General features: G+C 38.8%; 2 protein-coding genes across 2 annotated transcripts in view; one reads left to right on the forward strand and one right to left on the reverse strand.

The window, feature by feature from the left end:
* Positions 1–25994, forward strand: part of LOC123253517 (transmembrane 9 superfamily member 2-like) — a gene marked incomplete at its 5' end in the record, with an annotated part of 941355 nt that overhangs the window by 89272 nt on the left and 826089 nt on the right. The window lies entirely within an intron of this gene.
* The window catches only part of MAP7D3 (MAP7 domain containing 3), a 72179-nt gene that overhangs the window by 2544 nt on the left and 43641 nt on the right, over positions 1–25994 (reverse strand). Inside the window, 9 exon segments of the mRNA XM_044682727.1 lie at positions 518–605; positions 4390–4443; positions 5764–5868; positions 8155–8308; positions 12464–12602; positions 17469–17716; positions 18227–18354; positions 22185–22300; positions 24947–25072. Of these exon segments, the coding sequence (XP_044538662.1) occupies positions 518–605; positions 4390–4443; positions 5764–5868; positions 8155–8308; positions 12464–12602; positions 17469–17716; positions 18227–18354; positions 22185–22300; positions 24947–25072 (1158 nt within the window).

The raw sequence follows: 25994 nt of genomic DNA on the forward strand, positions 1-25994 counted from the left end.
AAAGGGCTTCACTATATTGCTAAAGGGGTCCAAGACACAGAAGGCAAAGAACCCCTGCTCTGTATCACGGCATCTCAGACCCTAAATAAATACTTCCATAGTGAACTGATTTGGGATAACAGAGAAAGAACATAAAAGGGGGCCATTCGTTATAACTTCCCTTGTCTTCTGGGTAGGATGTATTCAATTTTCCAAAACTTATGAAGGTTAATTTCATGTCCCGTCAGTCATGAAAAGCTTCCTACATTAAAACTCTATGAAGTCTCACCTTACATTTAAATAAATACAGATACCCTCTCGCTTATTAAATCACTTCAAACTGTGAGCTCCAGTTTCATCTGTAAAATGGGAAGTAATATATCACTTCAACCACCTACCTCACAGGATTTTAGCAGGAAAAAGTGCTCTGCAATCCTTAAAGCACTTTACAAATGGGAGTTATGATTATCATGATTATAATCATTCTTCAGCATCCTAAATAATTATAAAAGAGCTAAACTTATGAATGGAGGCATACCCAGGGGGTCCACTGTTTCCAAATTTTCTTTGTCTGCTTCAACAGCATCATCCTCGTCAATAGCCTCATTCTTAGACTTCTCTTCACTCTGTAACCAAGCAACACATGACTGGGCTCAGGAACTATTTGCTATCAAACCATCTCTATTATTTCAGCGTTCACTTTTCTATGGTAATTATTTTCCTCCTTCAGATTAAAAGTTAATTGGGGTTGTAGGTGGCAACGTGGATAGAGCACCAGGCCTGGAGTTAGGAGAACCTGTTTTCAAATATGACCTCATACACTTCCTGGCTGTAACTCTGGGAAAGTCACTTAACCCCAATTGCCTAGCCCTTGTCCTTCTGTATTATGAGTTGTTACTAAGAAAGAAATATTTTTTTAAAGATTAAAGCCTAACTATCTATGACTTGAGGGCAGGAGTGGCCCATGTAATGAGACCCAAGAGAGCAGGCAAGATGACAGTGGCTGAACTGCAGGTGTAATTTCAGTGTGGGGAAGTCGTCCTGAAAGTGAGGCTCAGTCACAAACAGGGGGCACAGTAACCCGGCAAAGGTGTGTATACTGAGACACCAGCCAGGTGCCCTTCTATGGCAAAAGGACAGATTCTTCTGTCCTAAAGAACACCTTCTACTCAACGTTTCTCTGGAAGGTAGAGCTTTCTAACTGTAATTATACTTTGGCATTGCTTTTCACAAATATGCCAGTGGAATTTGTCTCTGTTTTTATGTCAGTAACCATATTTATAAGTTAAAAATGGGAAAAATCTGATGCATACAAACTTTATTACATCACAAAAAAGAAACTTCCAGTAGAAAAGCAGGCAGTTGTGAAGGATATAGTAAGGCTCAGTCACTTCTTTATGTGGCATCATTATCATGGCAACTTCATTCTTTCATTCTAAATGAATGTTTGCAGTAGAAAGAAATGCCATAGGATCAAAGGAGGCTAGACTGGACTCTCAGCTCTGAGAGTCTGGGCAAGTCACTTCTCTGAGCCTTAGTCTCCTCATTCATAAGATGGGGAGGATAAGGGGGCAGTTGGGTGGCTCAGTGGATTGAGGCTCAAATCTGGCCTCAGACACTTCCCAGCTGTGTGACCCTGGGCAAGTCATTTCACCCCAACTGCCTAGCTCTTACCGCTCTTCTGCCTTGTATTGGCTCCAAGACAGAAGGTAAGGGTTTAAAAAAAGATGATATCAGAGGATTTAGATCTCAATTCAAAGCCACTGCCCTTTCTACACCAGCATGCCTCAGTGGCAAATTCTCATTGTTATTTCACAGTGTACAATTTAACAAATCTTTTTGAAGGGAGTATCTGGGTGGTATAATGGATAGAGCACTTAGGCCCAGAGGCAGAAAGACTTGGGGTCATATCCTGGCCATGCTGTAGGTCACCAGGCAGACAAAACCAGATTAAGATGCAATTGAGAAAGATTTAGCAAAATAAACAAAAATACAAATGTGTGGCTTTCTAAGTCAAAATGTGGACTCCAGGGATAGTGATATACACGTGAGCAATCCCTTTCCTATTGAGTCTGACTCCACTGCCCTAGGCAGCCCCCTAAGATGCCAATCTACACTGGCACAGGGAGTTTTATTAGCCAAGAATTCCCTACTCCAGCATAATTGCAGGTCCATTCCCCTAAACACAGTGTAAGAGCTTCATTCACCTTGCTACAAAATTTAGATTACAGAAACAATGAGAATTCTGGCATTTAGCCCTGTGAGACTAAAGAAAGATCATTCTGATTTCATTTGCTTTCCTGGAGGGCCATAAAGTCCCCTCCTCCTTCTGCTCTCTGCCCCATGGAGTTAGAATCTATATTGATCCCAACTGGTAAGGCACAAGGCTCAACAACAGAAGGCAAGTAAAGCAGGAATAGACTTGGCAGCTATTGAAGTGTTTCTTTGGGGAAGAAAAGCTGCTGAGTAAAGATGAAGTCCTGAATAGGACCAACATAGTAGGCCTCACTCTGACTCTTCAGAAACCCTGAACTTCCAATGCAAAATGCCCACTTCACAGAGTCACAGTCATTTTCCCAACTACCCTGGATGATATTTGGTACAACCACTGTACCCATCTTACAAGTAGGGAAACCAAGACTCCAAAGAGAAAGAACTTGCCCTCTCATGCATGTGACAACAATTGAGGGAGCAAGGATTTGATGACTCAGAAGACTAGTGCCCTTTGTAAATTTCCCGTCAACAGGGATTTATTCAGTGTTTACTTAATATGGGCTGAGTATGTCCTAAGCACTGGGGTTCCAAAGAACAGCAAAAACAGGGACCCACTCACATTTTGATGGGGGAGATATCATACAAACAACTATGATCATACAAGAGAAAGAGTCGGAATGAAAGGGAATCTGAGTGGGGTGTCAACTTGGAATAGGGAATGCTGAAAAAAATCTTCAGAAGATGGGATCTGAGCTAAGTTCTGAAGGAAGCCAGAAAAGTCAGGAGGCAGAAGAAGAACATGGAAACAGCCAGGAAAAAGGTAGTGTCAAGAGACAGACATACAGCAAGGAGGCAGTCAGTGTCAGGGGACCATAAATTACATAAAGTGCAAAAAGACTGAAGAGGAAGGAAGTGGCCAGGTTGTGGAGAGCATGAAAAGCCCAGTAGAAGATTTTCTATTTTCAATTGGATTTGATTGAGCAGAGGTAACACAGTCAGACCTGTACATTAGGGACATCACTCTGGCACCTGAGAGGAGGACAGACTGGAATGAAGGATTTAGGACAGGCCTCTACCAGCAGGTAGACTGCCAACTGCAGTAGTCCAGGGGAGAGGTGCTGAAGCCTGCACTGGGAGTTGGGGTGAGGCAGTGGCAAAGAAGAGGAGGGAGAGTATTCCAGAAATGCTGTGAAGGCAGAAAAAAAGATGAGAAATAGATTGGATTCATAAGGTGAATTCAAGTCAAAGAATTAAGGATGACACTGAGATAGCAAGCCTGGGTAACTGGGAAGTTAGCTGCATCCTCAACAGTAAAAGAAAAGTTAGGAAGAAAGAAAGGGTTTTTTTGGGGGGAGGGAAGGGAAGATAATGAATAATAATAATAATAAATGTAAGGTCTTATATAAGTGTGATCTTCTAATATTAATTACTTTCTTGGACTTTTATTCCATTTGTCCAGGTTACAGTTCATTAGCATTTCCACCAAAGGGTATGCAGAAGGAGGAATAAAAAGGCAAAGCTCAATGATTTTCAATCTGCTACCCATGAATTTTGATAGTTTCAAATGTCTTTCCATATGAAAATTGTATGTCAAAGGTTCCTACCTGGGAATCAATGACTTAAAACCAATATTGTGATAACTAGATTTCGATATCATTAGTTTCCTTTTTCCCTTTATGCATTTGTAAACTTGATTCTGAGAAGGGGCCCATCAGTAGGCATCCAGGCTGCCAAAGGAGCCCAGGACCCAAGAAAAGTTCTGAAGCCCTAACTGGAGGGTCTTTTTGGGTTCCTTATTCTCTTCATTTCAATTCAGTTTAATTTAACAAGCATTTAGTGAGCACAAAGTGAGAGGCACTGGCAGGTCAAAGATAAAGGTAGAAAACACACACACTCCACCCCCCCAAGTACAGCACTCTGGGGGACACTTGGAGAATCTGAAAAATGATCTCATACGAGGTGGCACTTGAGCTGAGCCTTGGCTAGAATGAGATGTTCCAAGAGGTCAGGGTGAGGAGGAAGACCATTCCAGGTATATAGGACGACCAGCATAAAGATGGGAGACAGAAGGTCATCTATGGGGCACAGCAAGTAGGTCAAGTTAGCCTGAATATGGAGCAATCTGGCCCAGCTGATTGAGAGATAAGACGATAAACAGAAACAGGTGGCACACTCTCGCTCCCTAAATAAGCTTACCTGCTCTGAGTTCTGTTCAACCTTTCTGGTCCTCTTCATAATTTCTTCAATTCTCTATTAGAAGAAAAAAAATATAGCTCCATATCTATCAACCATAACTCTTAAAGAGCTATAAAAAAGAAGTGGGTAGAACTGAAACAGGAGGCTGTCGAAGTAATCATCTCTGGCAAACTGGTTCATCATTCTTTTCTGGCCATTTGATACAAATGATCTAAGGAGCTGGGCCCCAAATTTCCTTTCTTACCATACCCTTCAAAGCACTGCGAATGCCAATCACTTTGTTTCTCATTTTAATGTGGCAGAACAGAAAGGTCATTCTTTATCACAAGTAAAGATTATTGCCAATAAATAAGAATTTGTTTTTTGAAGCAATATCAAGTTATCTTATCAGCTAAAACATACATATTAAGAATAATGGCTAATATTCACATGTAATATACCAAAAGTGTGAGTGTAGTTTTAAGCTTTAGTAGTTTAAAAGTGTATTATGACTTTTGGGGTACCCTGTATAGTCCTTTAATGTCTGCAAAGCATTTCAGCCAGTGTTCTCTCATTTGATTGATTTGGTACTATTACTATCCCCTTTTTAGAGATAAAGAAGCTGAGGTTAGAAGTTAAGTGACTTGTCCAGGGTCATACAGGTAGTAAGTATGTGGAGCAGGATTCAAACTCAGATCTTTCTGATTCTAAGTCTGGCGCCTAGCTGCCTTTCTAAATTTAGAGGATACTCTTATGCAGTGCTCTAAGAAACTTTGTTAGTGGAGGTAGAAATAATGAAGGAAATGGAGGAATGCATTCCAGGCCTAGCATTCCCTTGTCAGGACACATCTTCTGCCTCTTCAGGTGAGGCTGACTGTAGACTTCCCGGCTTTCTCAGCCTGCAAAGGGTGCTTCATTCGCGTACCTCAGGCCTCGGAGGCCATGGGAGAGGCTGTGGTCCAGAGAACAGCTCTCCTCATCCCCAAATGACCAGACCTTGCAAAGCCCTTGGATCATAGGTCCTATGATGGGCCTAGGACCTTGCCTGCCCTAAGTCAGTACCATTGCTTTCTCTTCAGCTATTACCAAAACTGACCTTGTGTTAAGCTGAGAAGTTGCCTCAATTCTTCCCATGGCTAAGCCCTCTTTTGTGAAAAGCAGCTTTATTTCTAGAGGATTCTATAGCTGGAGGCACCACTCGGAGAGACTCCCCTCCCCGAGAGCACACTCAGCCTGTCACAGCACTCCACCAAGTTCAGGAGGAGGAGGAGGAAGAAGAAGAAGGGAGAAGAGAAGCACCTTTTCCCTCACAGGGCAATCCAAGGCCCCCGTCAGGGTGGGCAGAGGACAGGCACAGCACTGGCTGTGGCCAGTCCACCCCAGCAGATAGCTGACCTTCTTCCTCTCCAGGCGTTCTTGCACACTCTGCTCCATTATCCGCTCACGCTCCCGCCTCTGTCTTGCAGCTTCCTCCTGGGCTTTCACCTCAGCTTCCTCCTTCTATAAGTAGGGAAATAGCACAGTGCTCAGTTTCAAATGTAACAGAAGAGGAGCTCTGGGGTCAGTCACTCAGCAACATGAAATGGGTCCCCAAGACAAACAATGCCCAGAGTGTAGCTTGTTGCACAGGACCCATGTAGATCTGATGTCTGCAATATGGCAGCTTTAAGCAGAACGGCATTTGGGGAAGTGAATGCTGCTGGAACAAAAGCCCCTGTCATCTAGGCAGCCATCAAACTTGTACTTTGGGCAAGAAGACAAATGACATTACAGTAGATTTCAAGGAGTTAAGAGTGGAGATGGTCAAAATGTACTAAAGATATTATGGCAAAGTGACATTGATTGGGGCACTGTTGGGCAGAATTTGCTTCTGTGCCATATGCAGATTACCAATTACCAAACAAAAACATTTTGTTGTTGTTGAATCATTTCAATCATTTCTCCCATTTGGGGTTTTCTTGGCAGATATTGGAGTTGGCCATTTCTTTCTCCAGCTCATTTTACAGATAAGGTAACTAGAGCAAATGGGGTTAAGTGACTTGCTCAAGGTCATACAACTAGCTAATGTCTGAGGCCACATTTGAACTAAGGAAGATGTCTTCCTGACTCCAAGCCCAGCACTCTATCTACTGCACTGCCTAGCTGCCCCTTGTAAAACATCAGAGTACAATAAAATGACTAATACTAAAATTATACCACTGAACAGAATTTCATCTTTCTCTGAAACTCTAGATGGTACCTCAGGCACCTGTAGGGTCATCATTAAGAGCATCAGTTATCACAGCACTGAAGGTATAAAGGAGTTTTGATGGGAGAGTCTACATTACTAGAACGCTGGATGAATGAAATCTTGTTACACCAATACAGACGTTTTTATAGAAAATCTGAGCTCTTGATTAACATGCCAGATCAGAGCCACAATTCCTAATTCTCCAAGAAATGCTTAAAAGGTTCTCAAAGAGGACCTCACCATACAATGTGAATGTTCACTCTCACTTCTACCATAGAGAGGTGTGAAGTGAACTGCTGAGAATAAAACTGAGAATAAAAATCCCTAAAGAGCTCACTACCAGACAGAAGAGTTAGGCCAAGTTCCTAACATTCATGCTTCAACCAAGCTAGAATATGGAATTAGAATTGGAGAAAACTCCAATTCCTCATCTTAGTGTCTCTGCTCATGCTGAGGCAGCAGATAAGGAAGGCCTTCATTGTTCTGGCAACCTCCCACCTCTCTTTCTATAAGTCTCAGGTCAAAGGCCACCTCCTCCCCCTGAAATCTTCCCTGCTTGCCCTGCCTGGAGTTGACTTCTCATCTGATCGTCCAACACCTGACAATTCTTTTAGACATCTCATATTTACCCGTGGGTGCACCTTATAGCCTGCTTCCTGTATTCTTTCTAAGCTCCAAAGCAGGGAGAGTGCCTTATTTCCCCTGAGGCTCTGGACAAGGCAACTGATTTTACAGAAATGTCTGTTGAACAACCTTTGCCAGTGGCTCTGCACTCTAAACTACAAGTGTACTTACTTTAAACTATGGAAATAATCTTCACCTTTTCCTCTTTCTTTAAACCCTCACTCCTTTTCTTCTTTGTCCTATTTCTGCTTTCAAAATGATCTCGTCTTACATTTCACTGAAAAGGAAGAGCTGTCTCAGCTACCCTTTCCAATTCTCCTCTTATCCAACCCTTAGAGCCACCTCCACGTCCTCTGGTCCTCTCCAACCAGTTCAGACCACATTGTTCACCTCTCTCACCTTCAGCATTTATAGTTTAACCCCCACATTTTGGTTCTTGTATTGTATTCTTCTCCAGTTGTTTCAGTGGCTTGTCTCTCTAACAAGACTATGCGTTCAAGAGGTGGCATTGCCTCCCTCCCTCCTTCCACATTAACTTCTTTGCAATACATATCTTCATAAGCACCCAGCACAGTTCTGAGGCATATAATAATGTTTAGTAAGTACTCAGTGACTTAATTTTATGGGCCTGAGAAAGTAACTGTTATAACTAAAGAATACTTGGGGAAACATAGATGATTTGAGTTTTCTCTTTCGGTCCGGTGCTCAGATCAGGTCAGACATAACCTGTGGGAGATGACGTCAAAAAATGGTTAACCTTTCAGGCTCCTGGGTACCCAAAGTAGAAAATGTTCTAAGCACACACTTGGCTGACCATCCAAAAGGCCAAAGTACTAGGTAGGACACGTACTACATTGAGTGGACAAGGGGCTTACTAGGAAGCACAGGTGACTCCTGCTGTTTCCTACTAAAAAGGCTTAGCACTAGCACACCTGTTGCTGGAGTTCTGCAGCCAGCTTCTCCTGGTCCTCTTCTGTCTTCTGTTTCTGTTCTTCTGGTGGGCTTGTTTCCCCAAGTTGAGTGTGCCCGGCATCCCTTTCTTCTTCTGCTCCAATTTCTTTCTTTTCAGTATCCTCTTTTACTTTCCTAGTAACATAAGCAGAAAATGTATAGATTCATTACTCTGGAAACGGCTCTTTTCCTAAATGTTATCTTTTCCTAAAATATGGCTTCAGAAGTGTGTTTTTCAAAACACAGCCAAAAGCCTCTTCTACAGGATCACTCTCCATACTTCTACCCTTTCTTGTGGTTTGCATTGGTCTCCATAACTCCCTCCCTCCACCCCACCCCCATCTCCCCAACATCACTGGACTTGATGTGAGAAGGCCTGGTTTGAATCCAGGCTTTGCCATAAACTAACTCTGGGATGCTGAAAGGTCTCATCAGAAAAATGTCTTCATCTGCAGATCAGGGATAACAGCATTTATACTACCTAACAGGGTAGTTGGGAGAAGTACATGAGAATATAGGTGAAAAGACAGTGCTAAACAAATCTAAGTGACTATTTCCCCTGTGCTGCTAAAAATGAAATTGATGCCTGAAACTATTTGTTACAAAGGAGAGTTCTTTCTAGACAAGTCAATCTAGAGTCTTCTATAAAGACAAGAGTCAACAGCGCACTGGTTTTTAAAAATATCTACAAACTAGCCCCATTTTTTCAGTGAAACTGGGTTTGAAGAGATTTCTTATACAAATATCTAATAATAATTGACACTGATGTAGCACATTAAAATTTATAAAGCACTTATATAAGGTATCTCATTTGAGCCCCACAAAACCCTGTGAGGCAGGTGCTATAGTTATCATCCCTATGTTAAAGAATAGGCAAAGAGAAGCTGGGTGGCTCAGTGGATTGAGAGGCAGGCCTAGAGATGGGAGGTCCTGGGTTCAATTCTGGCCTCAGACACTTCCCAGCTGTGTGACCCTGGGCAAGTCACTTGACTCCCCCCCACACACCCCAGGCTGATATGAGCACTTACACACACTAAGGAAGGAGGTGGCTCTGTTGGTGCCTGGGACAAAGAAAGTCCATCATGATTACTTTACTTGAGCTTGCAAATATGCTGTATTAGTGTTATTTATTTAGTTGAGCTGTAATTGTATACCAACATAATATGCTGGATCCTCTCCCTTCACCAATGCAGAATGTGACCTCTATGAATGACTACAGGCAAAATAAAATTCACTGTCTCATAGCCAACCTTGGGGTGACAAGTCCCTAGTAATTTAGCTAAGCCAGTCCTTGACTGAGAGACACAAAGAATCTCTCACTGGGCTTATACTCAAAAGCTTTCCCAGCTTAGTACAGCCTTTGAGAACCCAGGGGGCACTTTCATACAACAGTGAGGAATCAGAAGGAGACTTCACTGGAAGTTCAATATTGTGTCATTTTAGAATTAGTATTGTACTTCTACTCAATTAATGCTTTATTTCTATTGAAGAAATTTCCTCTTTGTGCCCTAAAAAGTATGAGAGGGATTTTATTGTATTTTAAAGAGCACTAAAATTGAAGCCTGAAAAGCTGAAGGCAAGCTCTCAAGACAGTTCCATCATGGTGACAGAGGCTACCAAATATAAAACAAGATTGATACCCCTATCTTGGAGGCCAGGATAGCAAAGTCAAGAAATAGTGGATGACAGGGGGCAGCTGGGTAGCTCAGTGGATTGAGAGCCAGGCCTAGAGATGGGAGGTCCTAGATTCAAATCTGGCCTCAGAAACTTCCCAGCTGTGTGACCCTGGGCAAGTCACTGAATCCCCATTGCCTAGCCCTTACCACTCTTCTGCCTTGCAACCAATATACAGTATTGATTCCAAGACAGAAGGTAAAGGTTTTAAAAAAAAGAAATAGTGGATGACATAGAGTGAAGACAGGAATAGTAGTCATGATCTCTGATAGAGTTAGGGGAAAAATGGATATAACTGGAAGGGATGAACAGGGTAACTATATTCTTTTGGGGGGAGGGTACTATGGCTAATATTAGAAGCATTATCAATATTGGCCCTATATGCACCAAGTGTTATAGCACTCAGATTTTTGAAGAAAAAACTAAATGAAATACAGATGGAAATAGATAACAAAATATTAATAGTGGTGGACTTTAATTTTGCCTTCTCAAAACTAAATAAATCTAACCAAAAATAAATAAGAAGTTAAAGAGACGAATAAAATCTTAGATAAGATAAATAAGATAGCTATCTGGAGAGTCTCCACATACCTGTATGAGGTTAATAGTAGATCTAAGCCTGAGCATACTCATAATCCAAACATAGTTTCTGGTGGGACGACAGAATATAAATATTCTGCAGAAGTTTTACCTTAATACTCATCATACTATGGAAGTAATCCTGTATCCCTGAGGGATTGTGGCACTGGAACAAAAGTTCCACTGGGTATGACAAAGCTAAAAAGACTTGTTTTGGAAAGAGTATGGTTCTGGCAACAGATTGTTTCTGCTGCCTAAGGATTAATCTAACAAAATATGGTCCTGGTAATACATGCTAACTGAGATCCAGATGGGCTAAGGTGATCAAATTAAATGATGATAGGAAACATCACATTGCTAGAGCAGCTGTGAATTTAAAAAAAAATAAGATTAACAAGTGGTAACACATAACACAGTGCACTTGCTTGTCAGCTCCTGGAGGGGGTAGGGAAGAGGGGAGGGAGAGAAAATGAATCATGTAACCATGGGAAAATATTTAAAAATAAAAAATAAAAAAACAAACATTAAAAAAAAGCTGTGTTTGTATGTAAATAGTCATGGAAGCATTGTTTATTATGACAAAATAACACACATGCAATGAATGAGAGATGGCTGAATATAAGATGGTGATATATAAATGTAATGAATTATATTATGTTATTGAAATGACAAATATCAAAAATATAAAGAAAATAAGGGAAATATCTAGAGAGATGAAAAGAGAATAAGAATAATACATACTATGACTTCATTTTTTAAAAAGAGCCACAAAATCAAGAGAAAAAAGTACCCAAGTGAAACAAATGCAAAGAGAACTCCCAAAGCAGAAGATGTTTACATTAGCACACATATATAATTTATATATTTTTAACAAATTGTAAACAATGTGGAGTTTGTGGTCTTGAACATTATCTTTTTTTAATGTACTTGTTTAATTAAAGGTTTTTTGATGGTGATGGTGGTTACTAAGTATATAATCAAAAAAATTAAAAATGGTATATGAAGAAATGGCCACTGACAGGAAATGTTTTAACAAGTATCATTTCCTGTGGAAGGAGTGGAAACCAGTTTGCTAATGAGATTCTGATATCCCCTAGATGTCAATAGGAAATGGGCAACTTCAATATAAAATAAGCTATAACCTTGAAAACCATAATGTGATATGAGGTTCCTACTGAAACAAAGAAAGGTACTAATGTAATGGCAAATTGCATTTCAAGGACAAACAGAAGGGAGAAGAAGGGAGAAGTGGAGTCTCAAAAGGAAGAATTGGAAAATACTAATGTGAGTTGAAGAGTCAGGATGATCAGACACCAGTGTTTTTGGTTTGTGTGGCAGAACAAACTTCTTAAAACAGAGGGGTAATTTGGCTACCATAGCTTTCTTTGCTCTGAGTCAAGCAACCTTCTGATTATTATATTAGGTTAGACAGGTGTTTTGACACTGGGAAGAGGTTGTTTAGACAAGTATTGAATAAGTGAGTGACACTTATATTCTAGGACAAAGCAGTCTTGGGAAACAGAGGTACCAGAAGACCCTTTTCCCAGGTCATAATTCTAGATAAAAAGACCACTCAGATTCCACTGGGAGACCAGAGTCTGGACATGTGGCAAACACCCAAGAGGCCCAGTATGACCTGGCAAGGCTTCCCTATCAATTTTTACTCATTTAAATAACACCCAATTCATACCTTTTCCCAAACAGGTGCAGGAAATTGAGACAATAACCACTGCTACTAGGGAGGCCTCTCTCTAGTCCAGCCCATTTTTTATTTTAAATGTCAGTGTACACTCTGTGAATATGTGTGTGGGCAGGAAAAAGATTCTCTACTTATTTATTTAGGTGGCTATAAGGAAAATCTTTTTTCATGCATACTCAAAAGTAACTTTCATATGACTTGCTGAAAGTTTCCATCATCACTGCCTACAATTTTTTAAAAGAGGGAATGAGTTTTTTTAAGGTTTTTAACATCTGCTCCTATAATCAAAATAAAAGTCAGCCATATTTTCAACATGGAAGAGACTGTTTAATTCTTACCTTTCCTCTTCTTCTTTGAGATCTTTTCCCCCTTCTTCTTGATCCTTCTGGTCCTGAACAAATTCTTGTTTTGCCATCAGAATTTTAGCAGCTTCTTCGGCACTTATGGTCTCTAGTCCAGTTTTATTACTGGGCTCTACTGTGAATAAAAATTGAAATTATTCAGTTGGATTAGTAGGAAGTACAGCCCCAAATTAAGAGACTATATACAAATGGAAGCATTAAAGATTCAAAAATACACACAAGTAAGAATCATGATCCCTAGTACCCATTTTTGAATCAAAACAAAACAAAAATCCCCAAACAAACCTCAATGTCAATTTTTAACAACTTGTTCCAAAGTATAATTCACCTCTAAGGAGCAGTTAGGTAGCACAGTGGATAGAGTTCCAGGCCTGGAGTCAGGAGGATCTAAGTTAAAATCTGGGCTCAGATACTTACTAGCAGTGTTACCACTTACCCCCTGTTTGCCTAGCCCTTGCCACTCTTCTGTCTTAGAATTGACACAAAGATAAAAGTAAGGACCTAACAAAATCAAAAAGTAATTTACCTCTAATAAAAATGGCTATTTGAGATAACCACATACAAGCAAGCTCAAAATGAAAAGGAAAAGTATTTTAACAAGGCAGAACCATAGGCTAGAGCAGAGAAAGTACTGGATTTTGAATCAGAGAACCTGGATTTGACTCTTCGCTCTGCCACTTACTACCTGTGTGACAATGGCCTAGCTATTTCTCATCTCTGGCCTTTAGTTTCCTCATCTGTAAAATGAGGGAGTTGGATTAGGTAGCCCCTAAATCCATGTCTGCTCTGAACATGAGAGACAGGCAGTGGCTAGAGTACAGTATAGTCAGGATGGTTAGGAAATGGCCAAAACCCCAACAAGTCAATGGGATTGTATGGTGCATTAAGAGGCCTAATATTTGCAAGAGAGGGGGTATGATCCTCATCAGACCACATGTGGAGAGGGAGTATTATGTTCAGACATCTGAAGAAGGACACTGATGGGCTGGGACAGTGACCTAGATAGTGAGAGGGCTAAACACCATACCCTAAGAGGATTGGTTGAAGAAACTAAAGAAGGTTTAGCTTCTTAGCTAGAAAAGACTTAAGAAGGAACACGATCACTGTCTTCCCACATTTCAAGGGCTGTCAGATAAAACAGGGATGGTGCTTGCTTTGCCCAGTTCTAGAGGAATTGCTAAACTTGGCTCAGTGGGTAGCACCTGCAAAGAGGTAGATTCTAATTCAAACTTCCTAATGATGAAAAACCACCCCAAAGTGGAACTGGTTGCCCCAGCAATGAAGCTGTTCAAGCAGAAGCTACATGATCACTTGTGGGCAAGTGCAGAGAGGATTTTTATTCAAGTTGGGACCAAATGATCTCAGGTCCCTTCCAGGTATGAAACTGTGAGATTCTGAGGAGAAAGCAATAAAGAACAATAGGAGGATTACAGTAGGGCTGTATCTATTGAACCGGGTGATAAACCATAAAGTTTTGGACTCAGGTCTACCTCTAAAAGCATAGAAAAAGTCCAATATATTCAAATCAGTACTTCTTTTGATTGCTCCCAATTCTTCCTTCTGGACACAGGCAGAGCAAGCCTACTTTGCCTTCTATCTGACAGACCTTCAAACATGCAAAGACATTGGTAATAGAGAATTTGCTTGATGCCTCTGGTACCCCACAAAGAGTAGGCAATAAATGTCTTCTGATGATGTTGATGATGACAATACTGGAATGGGAGTCAGGAGACCTGTGTTCAAATCCCAGGGCAGACAATTACAAGCGGTGTGACCCTGAACAATTCTCTTAACTTCTCAGGGCCTTAGTTTCCTCATCTGTAAAAATGAGGATAATTAATTTACCTGATTTATAGGCTATTGTTAGGAGTGTTTTGTACACTTTCAAGTGCCATCAAAATGTAAGCTATTTTTTCTGAGTAAATAGCACCCAAAGAGCAGAAGGTTGATGGTATACAGAGTTTGGCTTAATATTCGAAGCCTCCCAAAGCACATGGAGTGATGACATTTAGCTAACTTGGATATTTGAAATGACCATCTTAAGTTCTGGAGTACAGACAATGAGTCACACTCCTCATTCTCTTAGGAGAAAGGTGGAGGACTAGAGGAGCAGAATGGTGCTGACTTGCTGACACACAGGGTCATTTTCTTGACTGTTTTTAACTTGTTTTCTTTGTTATAACGGGAGGATTTACTGAAGAGGTTAAGAAATATATAAAGAAATTACTTGTATAAGCTAGTTTACCAAATGTTTAGAAGATTAACTTTTCTTTCTTCCCTTCTCTTTAAAAGATAGGTTTCCTTTGATCAAATTCAACTAATATCCTTTCTTTCTTATGATATGTCAGGACCTAAGAATCTACTGACATGAGTCATTAGAAAAATGTAAAATGGAAGAAATTCAGATTTAATTGAAAAGAATAAAATGGAAATCTGCTTGGCAGGGTCAATTAAATAGAAAATGTGGCAAAATGACAATTTTAGATAAAAACCCAGAAAATGCAGGCAGTCAAAATAATTTAGAGTTTTAAAGCTGCCAGAAAGAAGGTCAATTTCAACAAAAATTCACATCTCCATCCAAACCAAAAAAGCATTCTACCTGAAAATTGCTCTGTAGATTTTATATTTCATTCATTTTAAAATGAAATAACACACTGCTTCTTTAATCACATATTTTTCTCTTTCTGCAGAGCTTTTTTACCACAAAGAAAGAGGCAGTGGTTCATGTGGGCAAATGCTTCTATTGTGGCTGCTACTGCCCACAGAGAATCCTGAGTGTTGGCAGCTAGCAGTTAGGAGCATAATCACCCCTTTAGTTGAGACTCTGAAGGTTTAATCCTAAAATTTAGTTGGTAAGGGCCTTAGAAATCACCTAAATAGTACCAAGATTTTACAAAGAAGGAAACTGAGGCCGACCTAGAAAAGTAATGTAACATGCTTAAAGTCAGATCACCTAATTATTTAGGCAGTGCCAGGAGTAGAATCCAGGTGTTCTGTCTCCTAGGTATAGCACTTTCCCATATAGTACCTACAATTCTAAAGACCTACAGATCTAAGACCTTGTCACATGCACCATCTAAAATATTACCAAATGGTTAACTGCCAGCAAAAAGGATATAGTTGGGGGCGGGGCAGCAAGGTAATAATACATTGGACAGAGCATCATCAAGCCTGGATTTGGGAAGACCTGGGTTCAAATGTAGCCTCAGACACTTCCTAGCTATGTGACCCTAGCTAAGTCACATAAATTGCCTAGCCCTTGCAACTCTTCTGTCTTGGAACTAATTCCAAGACATAAGTAAAGGGTTTTTAAAAAAAGAAATGGTTCTACTTTGTTATGGGGTCTCCTTTGGGACCATACCTACAGAAAACAGATTATTATTGGGAAGTGAGAAAAAAAAAGTATGGTAGGAGGTAATTCTAAGTCTAAGAGATTAATCTCTTAGACCCTAAGGATGAGGGCAAGAAAGGAAGTCTGCCCTTTAATATAATGAAGCAATCTCTTTTAGAGGAGGAAAGGTTCTCTTATGGTCTTAGATTTAACAGGGGAGTTCTAGGCATCATGTCCTAGAGAGGCAGTCAAAGGTATTACTCTCCCATTTGCTACCCCAATCATGTCCTCTCCCATTAAAACAGTAAAACAGAATTGAAGCTACCAGAACTTGGCACTTTAATCTCTCAGATGAGAAATCAAAGAAAATGAAGGTTCAGCTCTCTGGCCAAAGGCCAGTGTGTTGATTCTAAGGTAGGAGAGTAGTAAAGGCTAGGCAATTGGGGGTAAGTGACTTGCCCAGGGGGTAAGTGACTACCCAAGTCAAGACTTGCCCACACAGCTAGGAAGTATTTGAAGCCACATTTGAACCTGGTACCTCCCATCTCCAGGCCTGGCTCTCTATCCGCTGAGCCACCTAGCTGGCCCCTTAAATAACAAATTACTAAACTACCTGAAATATAGAACAACAGATCAAGTTAACTCTGAACTATAACCAAAGGCATACATAGATTTGTGCTGGATACACCACTGCTTAAATCCAAAGCCCTCGGTGGCTCTCTAATGCTTCTAGAATTAAAAAAAAATTCCTCAGCCCACCATTTCAACTTGATCCCAATCTAGCTCCAACCTACCTTTTCAGACTTCTTTTTCATTAGGTCCCTTAAAAAATACAAAGCACACTGACTAGCTAGCTATTCCCCAAAATTGACATATGTAACAAAAGAAAAGAGAGAAGAGAACTAGAGATTGGTCCACAATGGGGCTCCACCAAAAATTTGTCCACAAAGGGTGGCAGAATTCCCTATCATGATTAGCAGCATTGTACAGTTAAGGGGATGACTGGATTTCGAGTCAGGACCTGCCTGGGGAACTTACTAGCTGCATGATTGATCATAGGCTGGTCTCTTAAATTCTCAAAGCCTGTTTCCTCATCTGTAAAACAGGGATAACACCTGTAATATTTAATTCACGGGATTATTGTGAGGAAAACACTTCAATTTAACCCCTGATGCCAGGGAGGCTGTGGCTGGCAGATCTCTGGAGACAATCATATATCTCCACTAGATCCAGAATCACTGTGGGGCCCCTATGGGACCAAGGGAGAGGCAAACTAGCACAGGATTGAAATGGAGGTCAAAACTCTCAAGCTGATCAGTGAGATAAACAAACCCTGAACATCTGGCCTGGGCAAGATAGGCTCAAAACAAACAAACAATTCCAAAGCACATAAACCCTGTTATTGTCATTTTTATTAATAATAAATCATAGGCAAGTCCATTAATCATACTAATAATAAACCATAATCTATGGAGAAACAAAAGAGCAAATCCTTTTTAGAACTCGAGATGGCATAAAAGAAATATCATACTATTATCAGATGCTAGGTACTATTTTTCTACTGAGTCCCTGGAATTCAGTTAATTATTTCCAAAATAGCTCAATTAATCAAAGCCTTACCACAAGAAACTTTTAATATGATCATCATACCTTCTTTGGTCTTTACAGCTTTTTCTGAAGCTGGTGATGTTTGGAGTTCTTGTTTTCTGGCTTCACATTTGTCCTTTGATTTGCTCTCTATTTCAGATGTTTTGCTCTTTTTGGGTATACTGATGACAGTGGGTGTAATCAAAGGACGCTGAATAGGCTTAAAAACTGGTTTTACACCAGTGGTGGGAGATGATGGCAACTGTTTTAATGTACTAGGGGAAGGTGGGCGACTTCTCTGACTTACTTTGCTGAGGAAAAAGAAACAGTATGTTAGTTTTCAAAAAAGAAATATATGCTAGTGTACATATGAAAGCACTTCAAAAAGCACACAGCACTATTCAAATAAGAGGTGGCATTATCATTACTACATTGTTCTGAATATAGGTCACAATCCCCACCCCCAAATACGGCTTGAGCATAACCCAAACATTATATATAATTGGTATTACTTTCTAGTGCATATATATATATATATATATATTTCTTTCAAAGGGATATAATTTTAGGAGGAGCAACCTATATTCAGATTAATGGAGCAAAATCAGCAGGCTTTTATAGTATAATTAAAAAACAAACAAAAAGGCTTAACTCAATGACTTCTAAGGTCCCTTCTAACTCTGAGATCCTGAAATACGACCTTTTAAAATGGATTGAGCTTAAACTGCTGCATATTCCACTTTACAAAAATTCTAAAACAAGGAAATTAACTCATTCTGGCAATTTATGTGGAATGGAACAACTTCATATTAGCTACTTACTTTGGTGCAGAGGGAGATGGAGGATGCTTAACATTAGCAGGAGAAGGTGGTCTCTTATAAGTTGACAGAGATGGTGATGAAGATCTCTTTGCAGCATGAGTTGGTCCATGTTTGTCCACTTCTGATTTCTGAGTGGATGAGCAAAATAAAGAATTTTTAAAATTAATGTCTATGCTTTGTTTTTATATGAAAAATAATTCTACCTAAGAACAATTTAAGTTGTTAGAATACTTAGTGCCTATGGCTGGGCCAAGCCAATATCATAAAAATGACAATACTACCCAAGTCAATTTCTACTTTTGATGCTATACAAATCAAATTACCAAGGGGATATTTCATAAAACCTGATAAAATAATGACAAAATTCATTTAAAAAAACAAAAGGTCTAGAATATAAAAGGGAAATGAGGAAAAGAGACAGGGACAAAGGGGAATAGCATTTCTAGACCTCAAAATGTATTATAAATTAGCAATCATCGAGATCATCTGGTATTAATTTTAAAAAGAGAGGTAGACTGGTGGAATAGACTACGATGAGGAGGAATAAGAAACAATGGAACCAATAAATCAGAAAACACATATTACTTAGAATTTGATAAAACCTGCAGAGAAAATGAGAAACCGGTTTGGCAGAAATCATCTTAGATCAACACCTTAAATTAAATTCCAAAATATGTTCTAAATGGATATACCATTTTAATATTAAAGATCATACTATTAAAAAATAGGAAGAGAAACTAAACAAATACCTCTTGCAGCTATGAGATTTTTCTTAACCAAGTAGGGGCCAGAAGCAATTGGAAAAGCTAAATTATGTAACTGATTACATGAAACTAAAGCTTCTGTGGAGACAACAGAGACAACAGATATCTCTGATGAGGGTTAGGTCTCTAAAATACACACACACACACACACACACACACACACACACACACACACACACACATGGATATATATATTATTGATACATATGTCGATAAAATATATTAAAAAATTAGCAAATATATACATACAACTAAGCCATTTTCCAATAGATACTTGAACAAACAGTTCTCAAAAGAAGAATCTCAAAATATTCACAACAGCATGAAAGAAGGCTGTAAATCAGTAATAATAAGAGAAATACAAATCAAAACCCTGAAGTTTCACAAAACACCTAACAAATCTGATGACAAAAATGATATATCCAATGTTGGAGAAATTGCCAAATGATAGCAAATTACTGCACTGTTAGTGGAACAATGAATTGGTATAGCCATTTTAGAGAGTAATGTGGAATAAATAAAGTGACTAAAATGTCCATATCCTTTGATCCAGACTTCATTACTGGGCTGATAACCCTAGGAAGCCATATATAAAAAGAAAGTTCTCATATACACCAAAGTATTTACAGCAGAACTTTATGAATAGCAAAGAATCAGAAACAAAGTAGACAAATCCTCCTTTCACAGATGAAGGAATGACCAAACTGTGGAGTATTAATGAAATGGAATATTGCTGTGCTATAAGAAATGATAAATATGATGTGTACAGAAATGTATAGAAAGACCTATATGAACAGATGCATAACAAAGTAAGAAGAGCCAGGAAACAATATATAATAACTACAATAATGTAAATGAAAAAAATGTGCATATTCTCAAGCATGCATGCACATGCGTGCACACACACAAATTTAACAAAGTTATAAAGAGGCAATAGAAGACATCCCCAACCTACACCTTTGGGGAAGTGGGAAGTCCATAGGTGTTGCATAGTACACCATTTGGGGGTACTTTTCAATGTACTGATGGGAGTATGCTGATTTTTTCCCACCTCTTTTTCTTTTTTTCAAAAATACTGTTATGTATAACCCAGATCAAATTGCTTACCGGCTCTAGGAAGGGGGAGAGAAGGGAGAAAGGGAGACAATGAGGATCATATAACTTTGGAAAACTTATGTGGAAAATTATTATGTGTAATTGGTAAAATAAAATATATTTATAAAATAAAAAATACTAAATGTTATGTGTGGTAGCTCTCTAGGAGGGGGATGAACACTAGGGATAATCATTATGATGGAAAAAACAAAAGACATCAATAAAAATTTATTTTTAAAAAATGAAATCTGTATGAAAAAGTTATACTTAGTTTCTTAAATGCCAAACTGTCATTATTCTTCACCAGTACTGAGTATCTGGTACCAAGACATGAATCATGAAGAAAGACTCTTACTTCCAACATGAATTTATCTTTCTCATACTGCTCAGTACCATTGTCTATGTGATAGTATGTTCTCCTTAATATTTGTTTGCAATATACTGACAAAAATGTAATTTCAACTTTTAAAAGTTACATTCATAATAATTACAACTATCTTGAAAAGTAGTTCAGTGCAGTAATGGTCCAAACCAATAATTCAATAACTTAGGAAGTTGGATACAGACTTTTCATTGAAAATTAAGCCCATGATATTATTTTCTTCAAGTTTTTAAGTTTCTCTAAAAGAATAAAACTAAAAAAAAATAAGCAAAGGCAATATCACCTTCAAAATACCAAAATGAATTTTTAAATAATTTAAAAAATTTTAAACATCTGTATTTATTTATCTGGTATCTGGAACCAATAGTTCTTCAAAATCTTTTCCCTTCCAGGCACAATACAAATAGACTGTTGTGTTAAAAAGCCCTTATAGTGTAATGGATAAGTACTGAATTGTGGTAAAGCCAAAAAGTGCTTCAAATGGACTTAGGTAGGTCTTCACAAACTTCAGCTATTTGTATCACTGAAGCCAAAGGCTTTAAAATGCAGCCACAGGTAAACATTGCTTAGCCCCCCAATAGGCCCAATTTGGCCATTAACAAGTGAAGTAGACTCCAAGAAAAATTCATACACCAGGCCTTCTGGTACTGAAGTGAAAAGCCCAGAAGAGATCAGCTGGAAGATGAGATGGTAAGAGTGCAAAGATATATTAGTTCATCAGAAAGGTCACAGAGAAAAAATGTATGTGTGTCTGTGTCTTACCGGCAGAGAGGTATGGAAGAAAGGGCCATATATGTAAGCTCTAAAAGGCAATAAATAGTAGGCATCCAGCTTTTAGGTAAAAAAACAACTACAGGGCAGCTGGGTAGCTCAGTGGAGTGAGAGTCAGGCCTAGAGACAGGAGGTCCTAGGTTCAAACCCGGCCTCAGCCACTTCCCAGCTGTGTGACCCTGGGCAAGTCACTTGACCCCTATTGCCTACCCTTACCAATCTTCCACCTATGAGACAATACACCAAAGTACAAGGGTTTAAAAAAAAAACAAAAAAAACTCTTACCACTGTTAACATAATTGACTATGTAAGATACACTTTCTTCTAAAAATGAGTATTCTGTCAACTCTTGACTCTTCATGGATGAATATACAATTTATAGATTTTCCCAAATCTTTAAAAGTTTCTTCTCTATCATCATGATTTCTTTTGATTATTTCACTATTCATTGTCTACCTTCTTTCTCCATCCCTCTGCCTCCACAATTAGTGGGGAAAATTTGGATGAAGTCCAAAATGGCCAACGTTTGAATTTTTTAGCAACCCTTTGGAAAGAGGGTTGAGGAAGAGGGAGAAATTAAAAATCTGTATACAAATTTACTTTGTATATAACAAAATAATTATATGTATATTAATTGCTTCCTATGATCATGTATAAAGTCCTTTAGGGTAGGGAGTGTTTTGTTTCTGCACTGTTTCTGGCTACTTAATAAATGTCTGTTAATTGATTATTTAAAAAACTACTGGTTAAAACTACTTGAATTATCCATATTCTGTTGTAAAATACCACTGATAACTAAGAATTTAGCTTCTATGGAAATTATACAACACTTTTAATAGGTGTGACAAGCCCATTCCAATCAAGATTTGAGCAAATACAAATTTTTGGAGACAAAAAACCCCATCTTCAAAAAAAGGATATTTACAACAAACCCTGTAGCACTTACCAAAACAGTGGAACTCTTCAGTCTGTCAATGCTGCGGCTTCTCACGGATATTCTGGAGGCCTGCAGCGGTTGACTGAAAGTCCCGGTGACAGCTGAACGAGGACAGGAGTGAAATTCTACAAAGTTAGAAATTTGACAAGACAAAACATACAGCCAAATACATAGCATAAGAATAGGAAAAGAGAAGAGAGAAAAAGATTGTATCTATTAGAAATCACAGATTGCATACAACACCACAGGAAGCATATACTGAAAATGTGTCATAAACATGAGACACCAACACCACATAATTAGTATCTCAAAAGCAACACCAAGAGTATAGCACCGTGAAAACAAGTTTATTTACTGTAGATAAAAATAAGATGCTTTTCCAAAGTCTGTGTGCAATAGTTATTTTTCATTCAATCACTGTACTTCAGAATCAGTTTGTCAACAGAAAAATTACAAATTGTAAGTAACTAAAACATCTGTTTTAGGAAAATTAATTGTACCTTGGAAATAATTCCATGCTTGCTTGTCTCTTAAGTAAGGTAAACATTCCAATTATTTACTCTTCTTCATTACTGTGAATTTCTGTGATCACAGTTATAGGTACAGCTCATAAGCCCTCCCTTCATTAGTAATTGGTTTAATGAGATATTATGGCCAAAAGTATTCATCATCTGGTGTCTTCTCTACTCTTAGTGAATCTGATCTTCAAATGAAAGGCACACAATCCACCCTCAGACTGGTACTTGAAGCCTTTTGAGCTGGGTAGCATCTGTGAAAACCCAGAACTCTGCTTCACTGGCAGAGGCTCTGAAAACACGAGGCCATTTCCACATCATGATAAAAAACTGATAGAGAAGTCTGATTCATTAAATAGTCCAAATGCTGTCAAATTACTTATCCCAGGATATAAACAGTGCTTTTATTTAAAAATGTTCTCCTTATAAAGACATATTAACTGCTTTGAGTTAGTTGATGAGACAGTTGGGAGGTATTTTTCTAAAAACAGTTAAAACTATAATTTCCTCCTATATCTGAATACTGATTAGAACCCTTCTTAATGAATAATAAACTATGGAATTGTGGCTTTAAAAAAGCATTACTATGCTTCTGATCCGTTACCAAAAATAATTCAATATTAACCCAAAGACATGGAAGATTAATGTAAGTCAAATTGAAAATGCCACAGATGGCAACTGAAGTGTTGTCCATCTTAATGAAAATCGAATAAAACCACCAAGACTCCCTTCTGCCCCTCCATTCTCATATCTCAGATTATTACTTCTAAGTGCTATACAAGCTTAATTGTGTCACCTTGCCACTCAAAAACCTTCAGGGGAATACTGGTATCTACTGAATCAGGATACATCTCCTTGGCTGGCATTGAAAACCCTGCACAATCTGGTGCCACCATATCTATTCTCCTCACCACACATTTAGTCCCTAGACAAACTGAACAATTCTCTGTACCCTAGAACATGCTTATGGATTTTTTCCTCTGCATTTTTGTTACCTACTGAAACCCAACCTCCAATAGAAGGGAGGGGCTGTTTTGTTTTTGTCTCTGTTCTCCAGGGATGCAAACCCAAGGCACAGTTCCTTGCACAGAGTAGCCAATTAATAAATGTTTGGCATGTTTATTTTTCTTGTGAAAAAAGTCTTGACAAAAATGCAACCTTATTTTTGAACATCAAAATTTTGTGGAGAAAGCATTTTATTTAAATATCTACAAAATTCTACAGAAGCCAAATTATAGTTTTTCAGACCAACCCTTTATGGGACAGATAAGCCAAAGGATGCCTGCTGGTATTCCTAAATATGGTGACTAGCTTCTGACTAGCTACAGAAACTCAGGTCAATTGTTCAATTGTCTTGGGAGTGATACTAAGTTAAAGCAGAGAGTTAGAAACATTTAACATTCCAGAGGGAAAAAATGGTGATTAGATGAACTAAAAAAGTGGCTTAAAAACAGGGATACATAATTGGCTCAAAAGGAGCTGAAGCACCAGAAGTGGGCTAAAGCAAGACTGAATGAACCTCAAGCACAAGAGCATTAGCACTAGAATTCTGTATCCTAGCTGGCATCAAAGCAGTAAAGAGAAAAAGGCTGGGGGAAGAGAGACTATAAAAGGCAAGTGTGTTTGAGAAAGAAGGAAAGAGAAAAGAAGCTGGGAGAGGTAAGCGTCAATCAGAACAAAAGAAGTTAAGATATTTTTCACCAGGTACCTTGTACCTTAAGGGAGTTTTATGCTAGACACAGTTGTTTCTGGAACTCTACAGGACACACAGTCTAGAACTGATAAGGTCCCAGCAGAATTTCAAGTAGATCACTTTTCCTAGTCTTCCTCCCTTAATTAAAATGGTAAAGGGCAGTTTACTGTATTTTTCTGGGTTTTTTAGGAAAAATGAAAATTCCCTCCATTAGACAGTGAACTCCTCAAGGTCAAGCAAGGACTGTCTCTTGCCTTTCTTAGTAATCCCAGGACACATTACATTTCCTCTCCAGCTGGTGCTATAGTACCTTCTACATTTTTCTGGATTTATTTACATGTAGGCCAGCAGATAAAAAGGGGGTTGGGGACCTCATCTATCTACTGTTATAAATTACTACAGCAGAAGCCATGAAATAAATCTATAACTGAATATTGTGTATAAAATACACAATAATATGACAGTGACTGATTGAAAATAGTGATGTGGCTAAGTAGGATATTAACTCTCCCTTTGCATGTGCAAATGCTAAAGCTTGCAGGCTTATTCCAAATGCCTGTTACCTGAGGGATCTCTTCCAGCAGCAGATAATACAGCAGCATTTTTGCATCTAGCTAAAGAGGCTTGTGTAGGGGTGAGAAGGCGAGTGATTATACTATTCTCCAGAGCACTGATCTGAAAGCGCCGAGCTGAATAATGAGAACAAATCAAAAAGGATTCAACCAGAATTCTCACAAATGAAGGCAAAGCAAGAAAGAGCAATATGAATGGCTGCACACAATCAATTTCTCAGCATAAAAACAGAGCTGGTAAAGAGAGCAACACATTCCATCACAATAGAATCAAACACTGCAATCAGAGAGGGTGGCATTGGTTATCCTGGTCTTCAAACACATGCAATGTTAATGAAGAGGTTAACCAAAGAAAAAAGGAAGGAAGAAGTCACGGTATATGGCCAGCACACTGATGAAAGCATCTGGGGAATGAAGATGCAGAAGCAGGCCCTAAGCAGTATAGAGCTTTTCTTACAGGAACTCATGTGGACATCAGGACTACAAACAACATGACAGAAGAAACTTTGAAAATAATTTTGAATGAGTTGCTATTTTATGTCATTTTTGCATCCAGGTTTTCATTGTAAAAATCACTGACTCCTGAATACTATTTAAATTGCATCCCGGAAAAATTGAGACTAGAGATAATCTTGTAAATATTTAAGTTTTCTGGAATAATCCTCTTCCAATCCAACTGGATGAGTTCCTCTGACACTTCCTGACCATGTGGCCTTGGGGAAGTCACTTATCCTTCATGGGCCTCAATCTCCTGATCTCTAAAATAAGGACACTAATACCTACAGCATCTACATCACAGGGTTGTCCTGAGGTTCAAAGCTATTAGCGTACATAAACAGTTTTATAAATTTTCAAGTGCTATATGAATTTTGTCAGATATCAGCAGCTGGGGCCTATAAGCTGGGTGGCTTAGGATAAGTCATTAGGACTCTTGCATGGGTTTCCACATTTATAAAATGAAGGTACTGGACTCTAGTCCAGACGGGAAGGTCCTTTCCAGCTGCCTGTTCTAAATATGTTTTACCACAATGATATATAT

The sequence above is a fragment of the Gracilinanus agilis genome, chromosome X (genome assembly GCF_016433145.1).
Source record: "Gracilinanus agilis isolate LMUSP501 chromosome X, AgileGrace, whole genome shotgun sequence".
Classification (NCBI taxonomy): domain Eukaryota; kingdom Metazoa; phylum Chordata; class Mammalia; order Didelphimorphia; family Didelphidae; genus Gracilinanus; species Gracilinanus agilis.